Here is a 16,852-nt window from a genome sequence, read left to right on the forward strand (position 1 = left end):
TGTGGGAAAGCCCACTATTCCCAGAGGTCACTCCTGCTCCATCACCCACACCATCGTGGAGGCCAGGACCCCAGGGAAACCCCTGGACTGCCAGATAAGCCTGTTCATTCATCTCTATCCATTTAAAGCCCCCATCCAACCCCAGGATGCCTGGGCCAGTCTGCAGTGGCTCCTTTTAAGGGAGCATGGCTCATTCATTTTCCATCTCCCCACCAGGCAGGGCTGGGTCTGTCTCGGTGGCAGACAGGTCCTAACATCAGGCGCAGAGCAGAGTCGATGTTTAAACACTAGCAGAATGATGGCTGGGAGGCTGTGGAGGGCATGAGGGGCCTTGCTGGGTCAAAGGCAAAGAGTGATTTTTTTAAAATAAAGCCACTTTATTTACAGGTAATACAAAATAAACGACAGGACAAACTACTGTGCGGGGGAGGGGCAGCCCCCACAATAACCACCCTCCCCATCCCAGAGTAACTGATATAAAAAATAAAAAAGGCCCTAGATAGGGGGAGGGGCTGGGCTGGAAGCACCTTTGCTGGTTAGGACTGGGGCCTGCCGTCCTCCGCCACCCCGGTCCAGGACAGACTGGACCCTGGCTTGCTCCTCTCCGAGCCCTGGGCCTGGCCAGGATGAAACACAGCTACAAGGGCAGTTTGTGGCCACTGCAGAGGCTCCCAGCCAAGGCTCCTGACTTCTGAGTCTGAAGAGTTGGGGTAAGGAGGTGGGTAAGTGACTTTGGGGGCAGACATGGGGTGGGCAATAAATTATTGCAGTGCTCCAGCCAACTTCCTCCTGGCCCTGGACGCGGGTCTGCACTAGGTTCCCAGGAGCAGCTGTGTCAGGGCGGGAGTATGGGGTCTTCAAAGTGATGATGTTGTCGAGTCTACCACCTCACGGCCATTGCAAACGGTGGGGACAAACTGGGAGCCAGACCCTAAGAAAAGGAAGCCAGAGGTTGGGGCCACCTCCGAGGTCCTCCATGGAGGGCAGGCAGCGGGGAAGCAGGGCTGTGAGGGAAGCCTCCCCTCCCTTCTCCCATCCTCTCCTGCCAGTGTCATTTGAGGGGCACCTCACCCCCAGACAAGAGATCTCAGCAACCCAAGGAGCTGGACAGGGAGAGGGGAACAGGCAGAGAGGGCTGCTTACGACACTGACCTTGGCCAAGGCTGGAGCTGGCCCTGGCAGCAGCACTGCCAAAGCGGCTGGTGGGCGCCCGGTGGCTAACCACGTTCTTCTGCGGCTGGAAGAGGATGATGTGCAGCTTGGGTGCAAAGAGGCAGCCAAGCACCACGGAGCCGCTGAGGCTGACTGACACGCACATGGTGGTGGTCTGTACCTGCGGTGGGTGAGTGGGTGAACAGGCACAGGTCAAGACCTGGGCCTGACCCCAGGACCCCCTGCCCGGGCTGTGGGGGAGGGAGTGGGGGAGACTGAGCATCCAACACTGGGCTGTGGTCCATTTGCCAGGTCCCAAAGCATTGCTAGGAAAATTGGGCACAGTCCCAGCATCAGACCCAGACCATTTTCCCAGGATGACAAGAGTTCCAGCTGAAGGGGAGAACATGCAGGGGTGCATGTATGCACAGGGGTGTGTGCATTTGAGGGGGTGCAGGTATGGAGTGCATGCATGTAGGTGTGTGTGTATATCTGTGTAAGTGCATGTATGTGGGGTGGTGAATTTCTGCAGGTGTCTGCGTGAGTGTATGTGTGTGTGAGTGTAGGGTGCATGGATATGGATTCATTTGTTAGGAAGATATGTGTGTGTGTGCCAACGAGTGTGTGTATGTGGGATCTGTGTGTGTGCATGCATGTGGCTATGTCTGTGTGTACAAGTGCGTGTGTGTGTGCATGCATGTATGGGTACAGTGTGTGTCCCAGGTGAGTCCTTAGCTGCCTGTGATTGGCATGCAAATGCAAATCATATGCAAATACAGGCTGAGTTAGAGCAGAATCCCTCCCCAGCCCTGGCCTCTACCACCCAAGCAGGTGGCCCAGCAGGTGCAAGCAGAGCAGCCAAGCCCAGCGGTCCCTGGCCCCCAGCACTGTGCCACCACACCTCTGTCCTGGGGAAGGGGCCTTTGCCGGGGCTTTCGCCTCAATTTTTCTGCAGTTCAGACCCTGCTCTGCACTGCCAAGCTGAGTGACCTTGGGCAAGGGATTGAACCTCCCTGAGTCTCTGTTTCTTCATCTGTAAAATGGGAGAGCCATGGAGCTTACTCAAGTCATGAAGATTAACCAAGATGACCCTCTTATTCAGGACACAGCTCTTCTGTCACCTCCTCAGGGCTTCCCTGACCACCCTATCTGAAGCAGTCATTGCCCCTTGGAGCTGGGGAGACCACTGAGACACAGTGCCAGTTGGAACCAAATTTGCTCAGAAGCCACCAACTGGGGAACAATTTTCACCTGCTTTAGCTTTTCTCAACTCTATACCACAGATCTCCTCCCCTACCCACCTTGCTTCATCTTTCCTGCCTTCCCTGGCTTCATCTCGCAACCCCTTCTGCAGCTGACCCCTCAGTGGAGCAGGGCAGAACCCTCTTCATTTGAACATATTTCTGCACCCCTATTTCCTCCCAGGATAGGGGATGACATGCAAGTCCTGAAATCCCAGCTCTCTCTAACTCGAGTTCCCCACCTCCCTGGCCATTTCCCTAGGCCCTATTCAGCCCTCCCACCTTCCCCTTGGGATCCACACAAGCTGTGGTCCCCTAAGTGGGCATTTAACCTCTTGGAGCCCCAGAGCTACCAGTAGATTAAATAAGATACCAGGAAACAGAGGGTCTGGTGTCCCATCTCCCCTGACCTCTGTGGCAGGTAGCTCACCCGGTAGTCACTGGAGGTGACGTAGAAGATGGGCAGGAATGCCAGCCAGATGATGCAGGTGGTGTACATGGTGAAGCCAATGAATTTGGCCTCATTGAAGTTTTCAGGGCACTTGCGAGTCTTGAAGGCATAAAGCGTGCAGAGTGCGATGAGGAGCACGTTGTAGGCCAGCGAGCCCAACATACTTGCATCGCGGTGGTTGCAACGCAGTGTCACCACCTCCCGCCGTTCGGGGGCCGTCTCCTTGCCTGTGCCCGGTGCCTCCACCACCAGCCAGGCGATCACAATGAGCAGCTGGCCCGAGATAAGCGCCAGGCAGATGGCCACCTGTGAGGCAGGACTGATGAAGCGTGGCCGCTGGGCACCCTCCCGGGCCCCACCGAAGATGCGTGCAATGCGGTTGGTCTTGGTGAGCAGGGCTGAGTAGCAGACAGAGAAGGCAGTGCCCAAACCAAGACGCCGTAAGGTACACACTGCCGTGGATGGCTTGGCAATGAAGATGAAGGTCATGCAGTAGCAGAGGAAGACACCACCCAGCAGGATGTAGCAGAGCTCCCGACCCGAGGCCTTGACCACTGGTGTGGCATTGTGCCGCACAAAGACACCCAGCACAAAGAGGGTGGCCAGAGCACCCAGGCAGGCGATGGTGACAGGTCCCACGGCCCAGGCATCGCCCCAGCGGATGTACTCCTGGGGAAGTTCAAAGCAGCCAGTCAGGCTGGCATTGGGCCAGTAGCCCAGGCCACAGTCGGCACAGGTGAATTCGTCCAATCGGTACTCATAGGGCTGGCATGGGATGCAGAGCCAGCAGCAGACCTCACCCGGCTGCACACTCTTCACCTCATTTCGGAGGCAGGGCTCACTGCAGCGAGAGGCGGGCAGGGGGCCGGCTGAGGGTGAGGCCCATGGGATGAGGCTGGTGTCCAGAGTCAAGCCTTCTGCCCAGTAGCCCACCTTCTGGTAGCGATAGCGCCCACTGCCTGCACGCAGATAGGTGAAGATGTTGTAGCGGCCAATACCATCACCAAAGCGGTCAAAGCGGACCTCATTGTGGGTGTCAGCTGGGCGAAAGGGGGCTAGGATGGGGAAGGGAAGGAAGAGAAGATTGGACTAGTGTGTTACCCTGATGTGACCTCAACATCCACCCTAACATGGAACCCAAACGCCAGAGCTAAGGCCACCATTAGCCCTTCCAATCCTTAACCCAATACTAAATCCTGTCTTGACCCCAGTCATTTTTCTAAATGAGAGATGACAACAAAGTCTTACTCCTAAACTACAACATCAAACCCCAACCCTAAATGCCAAGTGTAATCCCAGCCTTAAAGCCCAGACATCTCCAAAAACCTAATGCCCACATCAATCCCCAACCATGACTCCCCAAATTCAACTTTAGTACTATCCAACACTTTCCAACCCAGGCCCCAAATCCCAACTTCATCGAAACATACACTACAGCCCTCTCCCCAGACTCAATGCTAAGGCTAAACCCAGTCTCAGTTCCAATCCTGTCCCCACTAATCCCAACAACAACCCCACCTCCAGCACCCCCAGTCCTAATAGTCATCCTGGTGCAAACTGAATCCCAACCTCAGAGGTCACCTGCAACCACTGCCATTCGCCAGAATGTGCTCAGTGGCTGGAAAATCACTTCCTCTCTCCACTCCCACTTCATCCCTCACATCTCCCAGCCAAGCTCTAGCCAGAATTTACAGCCATCCCCAGCCCCAGTGAGAAATCAGGGTTCAAGAAAGCAAAAGACATGCTTAAGGCCCCATGAGTGAATAGTGCAGCCTAGATTCAAACCCAGGTCCCCTCAAGCACCTACTCTTTCTACTCAGCCTAAAAGTTCTCAAAATCCAACTCTAGCCCTACCATAAATGCCACCCAAGTCAAACACGCTGAATTTAGCCTTGCTCTAACATCAGCCCAATTGGACCCCAGACTCCAACCCTAACCCCTACGCTGATTGTAGCATAACTCTGAATGTCACTTCTATTGGAATTACTCTTCATCTTAACCCTGAGCCTGGGCTTCCAAGCTTTGTCTCCCACTGTTCCCATGGTGATTCTTCCTGAAGCATAGTGATGATCTGTAGCACTCACTTCTCTTAAAGCTGGCACTCTTGTTAAAATAACTTTTGATTTCAGGAGACTTTCAGGTCACCTTGAGTGGAAAATCAAGATTAGGAATAGAAATTTTCCCTGAAGCTAGGTGCAGTGCCACATGCCTGTCATCCTAGCTACTCTGGAGACTGAGGCAGAAGGATCACTTGAGCCCAGGAGTTGGAGGCTGTATTGTGCTTGTGAATAACCACTGCATTCCAGCCTGGACAATATAGTGAGACCCCATCTCTGAAAGAAAAAAAGAGAGAGAAAGAAAGAAAGAGAGAGAGAGAAAGAAAGGAAAGAAAGAAAGAGAAAGAAAGAAAGAAAGAATATAGTGTCATCCTGATGCTCACCCTCAAGCCAGACTGACTCTAACTCTCACTGGTGCCTGAGAATGGGCTTGAGGTCTCCTGGTCTCCACCTTTGGCAAGATAAGGAGATAGAAGATAGAGGGCAGGGCCCAAGGAGGAGCCAGAGACCCTCAAAATGGCAGGACCGGGCCAGAGGTCTACTCTCTGGAAGAAAGTGGAACCTCAGCCCTGGCTTCAGTTGGAGTCCTCTCTGCCTAGCATCCTTGCCCTGGCTCTGATGCCACTCCTGGGTGAGTCCTTTACTTTCACTCTGCTGTTTCCTTAGCAAAGGAATGGAAGCTGAAGGCCTGCTTCCCCTCATCCTCTGACAGCCAGCAGGCCAATGGACACTGGCCAACAACATTACCATCAAACTTGACGTTGAGCACAAAGTCCTTGTAGAGGCGGCGCCCGTTGACTGGCCGCATTGCGTCACAGAGCCGGGTGGTGTTGGGGCAGAGGGCACGGTGCATGTTGTGGAGCGCGTGGGCCATGGCATACACTGCATTGACCACAAACATGATCTTAGACTCCTGCTCAAAGGGCACGGCCCGGAGAGAGTGGACTGCGCAGTCTCGCTGCCGGAAGCTGCAGCGGAACCTCTGCTCCCAGAATTCACGGAACCAGGGATTCCGGCTGTTGTTCCAAGGGTCCAGGCTCTGGAAGTAGGAGGCAAAGTCACTGATGGGGTAGGAGGCCAGCTCGATGGTGATGGCACCCTCAGCAGCCCCCTCACTGCCTGCTACCACACTCTCCAGGGCCCCCCAGCCATCACTGGCCACCCAGGTGAAGCTGGCATTAAGACGCTGGCTGGCAGCAAGCAGCTCCCGGGCATCCTCAGAACGGGTGAACAGGACAGCCACGCGGGCACTGGGCTTCTGCAGCAGGGCTCGCACCACACCCTCAAAGGCTGCACGGTTCATGGCACGGCCCACTTTCTCCGAGGTGGCCACACAGATGTTGCGGGCACGAGCCTCTAGCTCAAAGGCCTCAATGCCTGTCTCGCCATAGTCGCCCTCAGACGCCACAGTGGACACATAGGTCCAGTTGAAGAAGCGGAGAATCTCAGCCATGGCCTTGGCTTGGAAGAAGTCAGGGGGCACTGTGCGGGCAAAGTAGTCATAGCGGGACTTGTCACTCAGCTTGGCACTGGTGGAGGCATAGCTGATCTGCGGGATCTGAAATAGCCGCAAGAGGTTGGCCACCTGGGGGAGGATTAGAGAAGGCAAAGATCAGAGGTCAGATCAAACACTAGAGACAGGTGCATCCCCCACAGCTAGCAGGTCTTGGTGTCAAGTGTCCGCAAGGTCAGCCCTAAAGGCTCCCTCTCTAAAGCCCTGCATCCCTACTTCCCTCTGGGGTAGGGAGTTTTTTTAATATCTTTCCAAGGGCTGAGGGAGAGAAGACCCAGGGCTGAGACACCAGGGTCGTGAGCCACACCTGATCCCCTCTGCCATCCCCTTTTAGACACATGGCAGGGGGGCCAAGGGAAGGCCTGGGTGGAGGGAGGTTGGCACCTGGCTACACTGGGGCAGAGGGAGGCATGAGATGGCATCTGGCTACTCAGAGCTCTTTGGCTCTCTACTTATTTGAGGGTAGGTAGCCCTTCCCCTGAATCAATCTGACAGAATGATACAGAAAGAAGGAAAGGTTCCCTCAGGAAGAAAGACACAGATCCCAGGGTCCCATGACCCTAATAGTCCAAGGCTTGGTCTCCATTGGATGCCTGAGTCTTAAATAAACAAGGCTTCTGCTCTACCACTGGCTTCCTGGCACCCCATCTTCCACCCTCAGGTCCCACAGGAGTGGGATCCAGCCAAGGGCCAGGTAGAGGGTGGGTAGGTGAAAGCAGAGCACGGCTCAGATTCTACAGCAGAGGGTGAGTCTTGTGTTGCAACTGGATACAGTCTATGGCTCTGACAGTCTAGGGTTCAATGTCTCCTCCCCTCCCACACGTTCTACCTTTGGGCCCCTGGAGTTGGCAAATCTCCCTGAGCCTCAGTTTCATGTCCCTGCCCTACAAGGCTGCTGAGAGGATAAAAACGATAATGCATGGGAGGCCACAGTGCCTGGCAAAGGGAAGATGATAGGGACATGGGCAAGAGAGAAGGAGCAGCCATGAGGGGGAATATCAACAGGTAGGTGCAGCCTACGGATGACAGGCTAGCCTCATGTTGATCAGGACAAGGGAGAAGCAGACCACTGCTGAGGCATGGGTCCTGATCCAGGAGGCAGGCAGCTCGGGATGGCAAGCAGGTAACTGGATTTCTGGAGATAAATACGTGGGCCCTAAGGAGAACTGTGGAGAAAACATCAGCAGAGGTCCTGGAAGACAGCAGCAGGTAGGAGGCCACCCACTCATCCCTGCCCCAACCCAGGGCTGCAGACGTAGATGCTAGCAAGCCACATTTCCCCAGGCTGCTGCCTAGCCACCTCCAGTGACTGGGACTAGCAGGACAGATAATCCACTCCCAGCAGTGGACAGCGTGGCCAGGCCTCCCCGACTCCAGGCCAGTAACTGACTCCAGGGTTCTGATTGCTGCTTCTGCTCCATTTCTCCTGAACAACTGATCCAGGATAGGGGGCCTGGCCCTCTCCATCACGACAATGCCCTCAGTCACTCTCCTATAGGAAGCTGAGGCCCAGCCAAGGCCTACCTTATGTCCCCCAGCCCTGATCCTAGCTCCAGCCACATCTTCCAGCAGCCTGTGCTGGGCACTTGGCAAGCGGGAATCTGGATGAGAGGTAGGACCCAGTCAGAGACAGGAGGATCACAGCTGGGCACAGCCCTGGGAGCAGCAGAGGGGTCAGCGGGGCCAGCAGCCTCTGCTGAAGCTGAACCACAGGGCACCCTCTGCTGGCCCCTGTGGGAAAGTAGGAGGCTAAGGGCAGGGGAGCTGGCTCCCCACCCTTCCCACCCCCTCAAATCCTGTGCCCCCTGAAGACTCTGGTACCCTCCCCCGACACATTCTGTTTATCTTCCTCCTGACTCCTCTGCCCTGATTCTCTCCTCTGGCCACTCCTGGCTTCTATCTGGCCACCCCTCTCCAATCCAGGCAGAGATGATCTGACAACTCAGGAGTCCCTTGGCCAAGAGCCGATTTCACAGCTCCCCTCCACCACTGCCTTGAATGTGGCCCACCTCTCTCTGAGCCTTGGTTTCCTCATCTGTAAAATGGGTTAAAAATAATAGCAGCTAATATCAACTGTGCCCTTATGACTTGTCAGGCCCCCGATACATACTATGCGTGTATCAACTCATTAAATTTCCATGGCAAACCTAAAAGTAGAAAGTATTGTGGGCCGGGCACAGTGGCTCACGCCTCTAATCCCAGCACTTTGGGAGGCTGAGGTGGGCGGATCACCTCAAGTCAGGAGTTTGAGACCAGCCTGACCAACATGGTGAGGTCAGGCTCGTCTCTACTAAAAATACAAAAATTAGCCGGGCGTGGTGGCAGGCGCCTGTAATCCCAGCTACTTGGGAGGCTGAGGCAGGAAAATCGCTTGAACCCGGGAGGCAGAGGTTGCAGTGGGCTGAGATCTCACCACTGCACTCCAGCCTGGGAGACAGAGCAATATCTTGTCTCAAAAAAGAAAACGAATCCTGGAAGGAAACTGTGGACAGAAAAGAGGAAATAATGGACAGGAAGAAGGGGGAGATCTGGACACCAAATAGGAAGAAAGGAAGGAAGCGATCCGCGACACCGCATGCGGCTGCCATTGCTGCCATCGAATGCGCGACACGCCGTGCGGCACGCCAGCGTACCGAACGCTACGTAATGGAATATGGCTGAATGCGCGTAATGTTGGTCATCCGAATACGCTGGCATGGCTGGATGGCACCAGCCATTTGGGTAATAACGCGCCAGGATCCGACGCGACCGCGCCACCCACAATGCTTACCGCCGCCGATAATGGCGAACCATTTAACGCCACGCGTAATGCTGACCTGCCAGCCATCCGATACCGTAATGCCGCGATACGGTACGCGACGCGCAATGCCGCGACCCAGGCCGCTGCTGACGAATGCATCACACCGCCGATACGCCACGCCATGACGCCGATAACGGGGGTGTGTGTGTGTGTGTGTGAGTGTGTGTGTGAGGGGTATGTGTGGTGGGAGTAATAGGAGTAAGATGTTCTCCTGCACAGTCTCTAAAAATCGACCGCCATTATGTGACCAGGGCACTTTCTTAGCTTCTGTAAAAGCTACTGCGGGAAGCTTCTAGTTTCCCTTTTCAGCAGGAATTCTGGGTCACCACCTCTGGCCTCCCTCCCTAGCCCCCATTTGGGTGGCCTCCACGTACCTGGATGGAGACATCACTGTAGGAACCGCCAATAACACCAGTGATGGCAGTGGGAGCATCACCATGGGTGGCGTAAGAGCCGTCGGGGCAGATGTGGCGTGAGCCATCAGCACCACGGCTGAGTGAGGCACGCACAAAGTCCAGTGCCTGCTCCAGCGCATGTGTGTCCTTGGAACAGCTGTCGAGGATGTGCGCACCCAGGCGCACGCCAGGCAGCAGGTGCGGGTCACGGTTGATGCGGTCCAGTGCAAAAAGCATGGCCTCCAGGCGCTGGATGCCACGGTGCTCATTGACAGGACCACAGTCCTCTGCTGGGCCGCCCTTCTGGTGCACTGGGAACAGCCCACCCAGCACCAAGTCTCCCTCCAGGGTCAGCACCTTCTTGGCTGGGCCCTCAGCCACAGCACCCCACAGCAGCAGCAGTGCCAGGAGCCCAAGCAGTGATCCCATGGCCCCAAAGGGGATGGATGGGTCCAGCAGACCTGGGTCTCCAGGGGATGAGATTAGAAGCAGCGAAGGCAAAGAGAGGAGGAAACAGGGACCAGGAAAGGACAGACAAGAAGAGAGATGCGAAGGGACCCAGCTCCTGCAGAGATACAGAAAGACAGAAAAACAGACCAGGAAAAGTGGAGCCTGAGAGCAGTTGCGCCTTCTGACTCTGCCTCCCCACAAGCCCCTTTCCTGGGTACTCAAGAACCAGGGACAGGATGGTGTCATTAAGTAGGTTGAGAAGCTCCTGGGACTCCCCTGGGCCTGTCTCTCAGCCCTGGCCTCAGCTGGGTGAGAGATGGGCCCTATTCACCTACCAAACTCAGCAGTGGGGAGGGATGCAAGCAGTGAAGTCCCAGGCAGAGGACAGGAGACCCTAGCCAATGCTGACCCCTCTGTAAATCAAAGGGTGTCCAAGAACAGTATAAACCTCCCAGGATCCCGAGGTCAATACCTTTGGAACAGACTATGTCAGAGTTACAAACTCAGAGGTCCCCATCCTGAGCCTTGAATTTCCAGAGAGAAGGAACTGCTGTCTAAGAACCCACCAGGGAAGAGGAAAAGACAGTCTCTAAGGGACAGTCTCCAACCCGTGGGGAGACTGGAGCCCATGTGAACACCCAAGGGTCCTAGCCTGTGGTTCTTAAAAAGCCATCCCCACAGTTTCCTGACTGAGGAAGAAATAGAGACACTAAGCCCTGGGAATGAGACAGCAAGGTAGAATGGCTGGCCTCAGGGAGGGTACCCAAGTGGCTCAAGGTCCTAAGTCAACAGGGCAAGCAGATGTTCATGTATGTGTGTGTCAGGGTTGGGGGCCAGAGTCTCCAAACAGTGCTGAGGGTGAGAGTGTGGGACTCTCTAGCTCTATGTAGAACGCTGTTTGAGACTTTGTGCCTCTGTTTTCTCTTCACTCCCAACCCAGCAGAGAAAGTCACCATTTCCAATCTCCCCATCCTCAGCTTCAAGGTCCTGCCCACCCTAGCCATGGCCCTCAGAGACCCCCTCCCTGTCTCTTCCCCACTGTGTCCTATCATTTGTACCCCAGTTGCCTTCCCAAAACACACCCCACAAGGCTCTCACAATCACACGGGCGTGGAAAGGCTGGGAGACGAACATACCTCTTTCCTCAGAACAGGAAAGGAAACTGACTTTGAAGAAGGGCAGCAACTAACTCAGGGACCCCATGTGCTGGCCACGGATGCTGGGCCTCTCCATTTTGCCCCTCCCCAGGGCAGGGGCACTGGGCTCCTCTGGGGATCAGGAAAGAAGCAGCTCACCCAGGCAAGCGAGGGAGAAGCGGGGAGGAAGACCAGCACAGATGGGGACATGGACCCAGATGGGGGCTGAGGCCAAAACTGGTCAAGTCGCAAGCCTCCCACAGGGGAGGCCCAGATAGAAGCTCAGAGGCAGGAAGGGGACAGAAACCCGGAGTCAGGCAGCCGGGGGCCTGGGCCACAAAATCTGGGCAGGGAGCGAGCAAGCCTGAGAGGTTGAGACAAAGACGGAGGCACAGACAGAAAGAAGGACCAGAGGACGTTGGAGCAGGAGGAATGGGAGAGCGCGATGCGGGGCTTGCGTTTTCTGGAGAAGAAAGGCGGGACGCCCGGGGCTGTCTTCCCGCCTCCCGGAGCTCGCAAGGAACGTTGTCTGGACACCCCAGTGCGGACGCCCCACAACTCGAGGGCCCGCGGGGCCCTGGGACATAAGGTAAGGGCCAAAACGATCGGCAGCGGCAGCGGCACCGCCGGCTCACCCTACCTGGCGCGCCCGGCTCTGGCGCGGAGAGAACCGGAGTGGAGCTGGGGGCGCGGGGTTCCGGCTCCCGCTCGCTCGCTTGCTCGCTGGCTCTGCGCTCTCCGCCCCTGCGCTCTCCTCCCGCCCGCTCACCCCGCCGCTTTCAATCGCGGCCCGCCCCGCCCCCGGCCCCGGCCCGCCCCCAGCCCCTCCTCCGTTCCTCCCAACTCCGGGTCTCCTGCTCCCAACCCGGCCTCCGCCTGCCTCTGGACCCTCCACGCTCTTGCTCTTCTCGGGACCTCAGGACCTGGAGCTGTCCGCCTCGTGGTGCTGAATCCCCAAGCACTCTCGCTCTGCGCTGGAGCAGATGCTTGGTGGCCCACTCCGCTCCATAGTCAGACTACCACCTAGAGAGCACAGGTGCGGGGCGGGGGGATGCCACGGGGCACGGGGTGGGGAGGTCACTGCGCCCCGACAGGTTCACATAGTGCTACTGCAGAGTGGAGGAGTTGGCCCTGGAGGAGCTGGCCCTAGTGCAAGGGGTGTCTCTGGGGGATAGGTAAAGGGGCGCGTGGGAGACGGGTGGAGGCTATTCTCCCCACCCAGCCATTTCAGCTGGGTCCACATCCCAGGCCTGAGGTTGAGGCATGTGTCCTCAGTCCCTTGTGAGAGCTGGAGCCCGAGTCACTAAGAGGAAAAGATTGGGGGAAGGGAGAGGTCAGAGGAGAATGGGGCTTCCCCTTCCTTCCTGCAGATGCCCTTTAAACCTGCCACCCACTCCCATGTAAAAAGGGTATTTAAGCAAGGAGAGAGCAACCTGCAGGAAGGGTTGCAGAACCAAGTACTAGGGTCAACCCTGAGGGAGTGTTAGGGATGGCAGGGGGATCTGGGAGGGGAGGGGCCTGGGGAAAGGCTTCTGGAACTGGCTGCTGCGTAGGAGGGAGTGAGAGCTGGAGCCCAAGCAGAGGGAGGACAGCTCTGAGAAGATGCTCTTGACTCTTCCCTCCCACAGCAGGATGGGGAAGGACGCCCCTGGGTAGAGGGTAGTGGATAAGCTGTAGTGCCAGACTGGGCTGAAGGAATGGGGATTAGAGAGCCTGTGCTATCTGCCCCTAACATGTGCATACACTTAACAAGTGCCAAGGGGCATGGCATCCCCTACACACATTCCCCTGACACTGCCCTTTCTTCCACAAGTGTCAGTGGAAGCAAGCCCAGCTCAGATACATGCTAATGAACATGCCAAGCCCAGACCCCTCAGACACATACACCCACTTGTGCATGTGGCAGTTCGTAGGGGGGCGGGGGTGATCACCAAGGACGAGCTTTTTCCCTGGACACAGAAACCCGATGCCCTGCTGCTGTGGAAAGAACACACCTTTGAAACAAAACAGACACATCAAACCCAAACAAACACAAGCCCCATCACTAACAGGAGACAAGGTGGCAGTGGGAGACAGACATGCTGTCTTCTACCTCCAACTCTGCCACCGGCTGCTCTCACCCTCTCTGGCTGTCGAAGAGCAACTGCTCCCTGGGGTAGGTGAGCAATGGGCCAGGCCTCTGTTGACAGCAGGAGGGTGCTGAGGTGAGGAGTCACACACTCCTTCTAGCCACACTCCCAACCAGCTCTACAAGTCAGCCTCACAAAAGGCACAGGGCTGTAAACACAGATATGGCTATGTACAGCACCAGCCAGAAAAGCCCATGATGTGGCCTGCAGCAAACAAGCTGCACAGTCACAGCTCATGGACACACAGTTACACACAGCTAGGCAGCCACTACCAGCTGTGTGCACACAGATGAGGACATACACCTAGCCTTACACACAGTTGTACATGTGGACATGGCCACATACACAGTACATGTAAACATGCAACCACACACAGCTATACTTGTAGACAGCAATAATACACATGGGCACACCCCTGCCCCTAAGAACATGTGACCATGTCTACACACGGCTGCACATGTGGACACAGCCACATATATACAGCTGCTCACACAGACATGCCACAAATAGCTGTACACCAAAACATGTCCACACATACATTGCCATAATTATGGATACACGGCTGCACAGAGCCATAGCTTTTATATGTGGACACAGCAAAACACATAGCTTTATACATGAACGTCATGAACATCACCACACACACAGTTGCACACACAGCCACACACAGTTGTATATGAACAAAGACCCCATAGAGATGCTGTTAGATGGCCTTACATGCTCCTATAATACAACCATACACAGACACAAAGCACAGCAATACACACACACACACACACACACACAGGCACACAGCCATCCACACAGACTCAGCCACGCTCAGGTACAATCATACCCTGATGCTCACCTGGGCACAGCTTTACCCAAGCAGCCCCATCCGTGATTATACAGAGCCAAATGCATGAGCATGGGGGCACATGCACACACACAGGTACACAGACACTGGTAGGCACAGTGGGGCAGCCTCGCCTACTGGGGAAGTACCAGCGTGCAGGCACACTAGAGCTACAGACACAAAGGCATCCCTTGGAGGCAGACGAAGACAGGCTGTGAGCTCCCCACTCCTGAGCCCTGGAGGGTACCCCATGCTCAGCTCTCACCCAAGCCAGGCTCTGCTTGCTCTCTGGCAACTGCAGTGGGGGGGCAGCTGGCCACTGGGATCACAGAGTAGGAGGTGGAGGATCTCTAACACCCCTCCTCCCCCGACCCCAGGGTACCTGCCATGTTCCCTCTGTTCTTTGTCCTGGGGAGGGGAGGCTCCTTCCCACTCCCAGCCTATCTGTACAGCCACTCCCCGCCAACCCCAACCAAGGCAGAACTAACAAACAAATACACAACCCAAATCCAGGTGAAACAAGTAAATCATTGGCTTTATTGTGGGTCCTGGAAGCTCCGATGTGAGTCTGAAAAAAAGACACAACAGGGGCGGCAGCCCTGGGTGCTGATGCAGAAAATAGTCCCTGGCTCCTTTGGCCCTGGGAGCCTAAAGGGCAGTGAGGAGAAGGCGTAGCAAGAGGCCTGGAGCAGGGGAAGTCAGGTCCCTCAGGAACCCCTCCTCCCCCAAAGGAAGGAGGAAGAAGGCTGGAGAGTCTGCTGGAGAGTCTGTTCAGTTCCTCAGCAACTGCACTGCAGGAGGGTGCAGGTCACGGGTTACTCCTTGCCTTTCTCAGGAGCACTGGGCTCCCAGGGCCACTTGGTAGTCCCCAGGGGCTCAGTCTCAGGTTCCAGCCGTGACTCCCCTAAGGGCCCCTCACCCTCCAGGTCCAGCTCCTCAAAAGAGGAGCCGCTGGCGCCTGACTCGCTGTAGCTGTGCTCGCTGCGGGTGTCACCATCATCCCAGCCACGGCTGCTCGCCCCAGGTGACAGTGTAGCAACTGAAGTCTCCCGGCTGCCAGGGCTCACCTCCAAGCTTACAGAACTCGTGTCACTCATTGTGTCAGCTCCTATGGCCAGGAAAAGGGAGCACAGGTTAGCCAGGACCACCCCACCCTCTCCTCCAGGGAGAGGCAACTCAGCACACAGTGCACTCATGAATAATGCAGCCTCCTGGGCTCAGGGGGCTCGCTCCAGCTGCCCTCTGTCTTCTACCCTGACTGGGGCTGCACAGACAGGGCAGAGGGAAAGAGCGGGGAGGGAGGGAGGAGGTAGCTGTGCACTCCTCTCCCCACCCTGAATTAGCCTCAGCTCCCTGCACTTCCACACAGCCTGCTGCCCTTCCCCCTACATTTATTAAGGGCCACTCAGCCCTGAGGTGAGGAGCTGAGATAGAACAAAGAGACCGAAGTAGTGTCCCCTCCACCTTCCCCCAACCCCATTTCAAGCTTGGAGAGAGATGTATCCAGGGCCAGCTACAGAACATCACCCAAGGGCATGAGGACTGCAGAATACAGCAGAAGGCCCCTCTGCAGCCCTCCCCCATGCAGGGCTCCCAGGAGCAGCACCCAGGGAGTCAGCAGGCCCCTGCCTCTGGCCCACACCAAGTCCCCACTTGAGGGGGGAGCTGAAGTATGAGCAGGATGGAGAAGGCCTGAGAAACACTCAACCAGCTGCAAGGAGGAGGGTGCTGGGATAAAACATCTTGGCTTTCTCTCCCTATGCCTGGGCCGACCCTGAGAAACCCTTACCCACCCCACCCCCAATGACTGGTGCTTCCTGAGCCACAAGATAGCAAAAGCAGATGATGAGAGCACTCTGCTGGTGGTTGGGGTGCCCCAAACCAGTGCTGAGCCAGGCTGATGGCCCAAACCCCTTCTAACCTGCTCCTTCCACCCCCAATACATCCTCCAAACAAGCAGCCCCTTCATCTGCCCTGTCCAGGAACAACCCCTGGGTTCATCTCCCTGGATCAGAGGCACTGAATGCAGGCTGGGGTGGCAAGGAGGAACACAGGGCTCAGGCCTGCTGTGTGCAGGAATCCAGACTGGGAGAGAGTGGATCTGCTACCCTTCATGTGTGATGGGGAGAGGGTCAGCTGTCAAACATCACAGGTGAGGGGTGGGCCAGCTTCCCCAGTCGCTGTCTCCATGGTGCTGGAGCCAAGCTAGGTGCAGCTGGGGTCTGCCTGGCACCTGGACTCAGCCTGGGGCTTTCCTTGAGCCTCAGCTGGGGCCTAGGTTAGGGGTGGGAGAATTAGGAGGTGGGGGAATTTGGGGTCTCTCCCTACCCCTACCACCCACTCAGCCCCCAGAATATGCCCTCTGGGTGCTACTGGCAGAGGTGAGGTAAGTCCTAGAAGCCCAGGCTGCTGGCTCAGGGCTCCCCTCCTGCTGAGGCCCCAGGTGTGGCTCCCAGGACAGGGGCCTGTGAATGAGGCGGTAGGGGAGAAGTGGGGGAATGAGTTTTGGGTAGTTTCTTCTGACCAGGGGACAGGATGCCAGGCCCTCACTGCTCCTTAAATAATGATCAGTGCCCTAGGGGCTGCAGGCCTGAAAAGAGCAAAGGAGGGAGACAGTTTCTCCCTGGCCCTATTAAACTATATGTTCTGCCTGCCCACCCACTCAATGGCTCTCTTGGGACCCCAGGTACAGG

At 56.3% G+C, this 16,852-nt stretch overlaps 2 protein-coding genes across 6 annotated transcripts in view; both read right to left on the bottom strand.

Annotated features, from left to right (window-relative positions):
- Nucleotides 1–356: 356 nt before the first annotated feature.
- Nucleotides 357–11,982, bottom strand: GRM2 (glutamate metabotropic receptor 2). Of its 4 annotated transcripts, none has more exons than XM_003894348.2 (6): nt 11,836–11,982; nt 9,589–10,174; nt 5,649–6,486; nt 2,824–3,899; nt 1,153–1,333; nt 357–931 (listed from the first exon to the last, which is right to left on the bottom strand). In XM_003894348.2, the coding sequence occupies exons 2-6, from the start codon at nt 10,036–10,038 to the stop codon at nt 858–860; spliced, it is 2,619 nt and encodes an 872-aa protein (XP_003894397.1). In that variant the 5' UTR covers nt 10,039–10,174; nt 11,836–11,982; the 3' UTR covers nt 357–857. The 4 variants fall into 4 exon arrangements, with proteins under 4 accessions (XP_003894397.1, XP_009198922.1, XP_017810909.1 ...); XM_009200658.4 differs by lacking the exon at nt 11,836–11,982 and adding an exon at nt 11,196–11,818; XM_017955420.3 differs by lacking the exon at nt 11,836–11,982 and having other exon boundaries at nt 9,589–11,818.
- Nucleotides 11,983–14,667: 2,685 nt separating this feature from the next.
- Nucleotides 14,668–16,852, bottom strand: part of TEX264 (testis expressed 264, ER-phagy receptor) — a 32,987-nt gene continuing 30,802 nt past the window's right edge. For both annotated transcript variants that reach the window (XM_021934361.2, XM_021934362.2), the window contains exon 5: nt 14,668–15,267. In XM_021934361.2, coding sequence (XP_021790053.2) covers nt 14,975–15,267 — 293 coding nt within the window. In that variant the 3' untranslated portion in view covers nt 14,668–14,974. The remainder of the gene's footprint in view (nt 15,268–16,852) is intronic.

This window comes from Papio anubis, chromosome 2, assembly GCF_008728515.1.
Source record: "Papio anubis isolate 15944 chromosome 2, Panubis1.0, whole genome shotgun sequence".
NCBI lineage: Eukaryota > Metazoa > Chordata > Mammalia > Primates > Cercopithecidae > Papio > Papio anubis.

Excerpts from the sequence above, each read along its gene's own strand:
- GRM2 (XM_017955420.3), bottom strand. The coding sequence starts at position 10,305 with ATGACACCATCCTGTCCCTGGTTCTTGAGTACCCAGGAAAGGGGCTTG. Across the intron at positions 6,487-9,588 it reads ACAGTGATGTCTCCATCCAG|GTGGCCAACCTCTTGCGGCT; the intron begins GTACGTGGAGGC and ends ATCCTCCCCCAG. Across the intron at positions 3,900-5,648 it reads GCTCAACGTCAAGTTTGATG|CCCCCTTTCGCCCAGCTGAC; the intron begins GTAATGTTGTTG and ends TCCCCATCCTAG.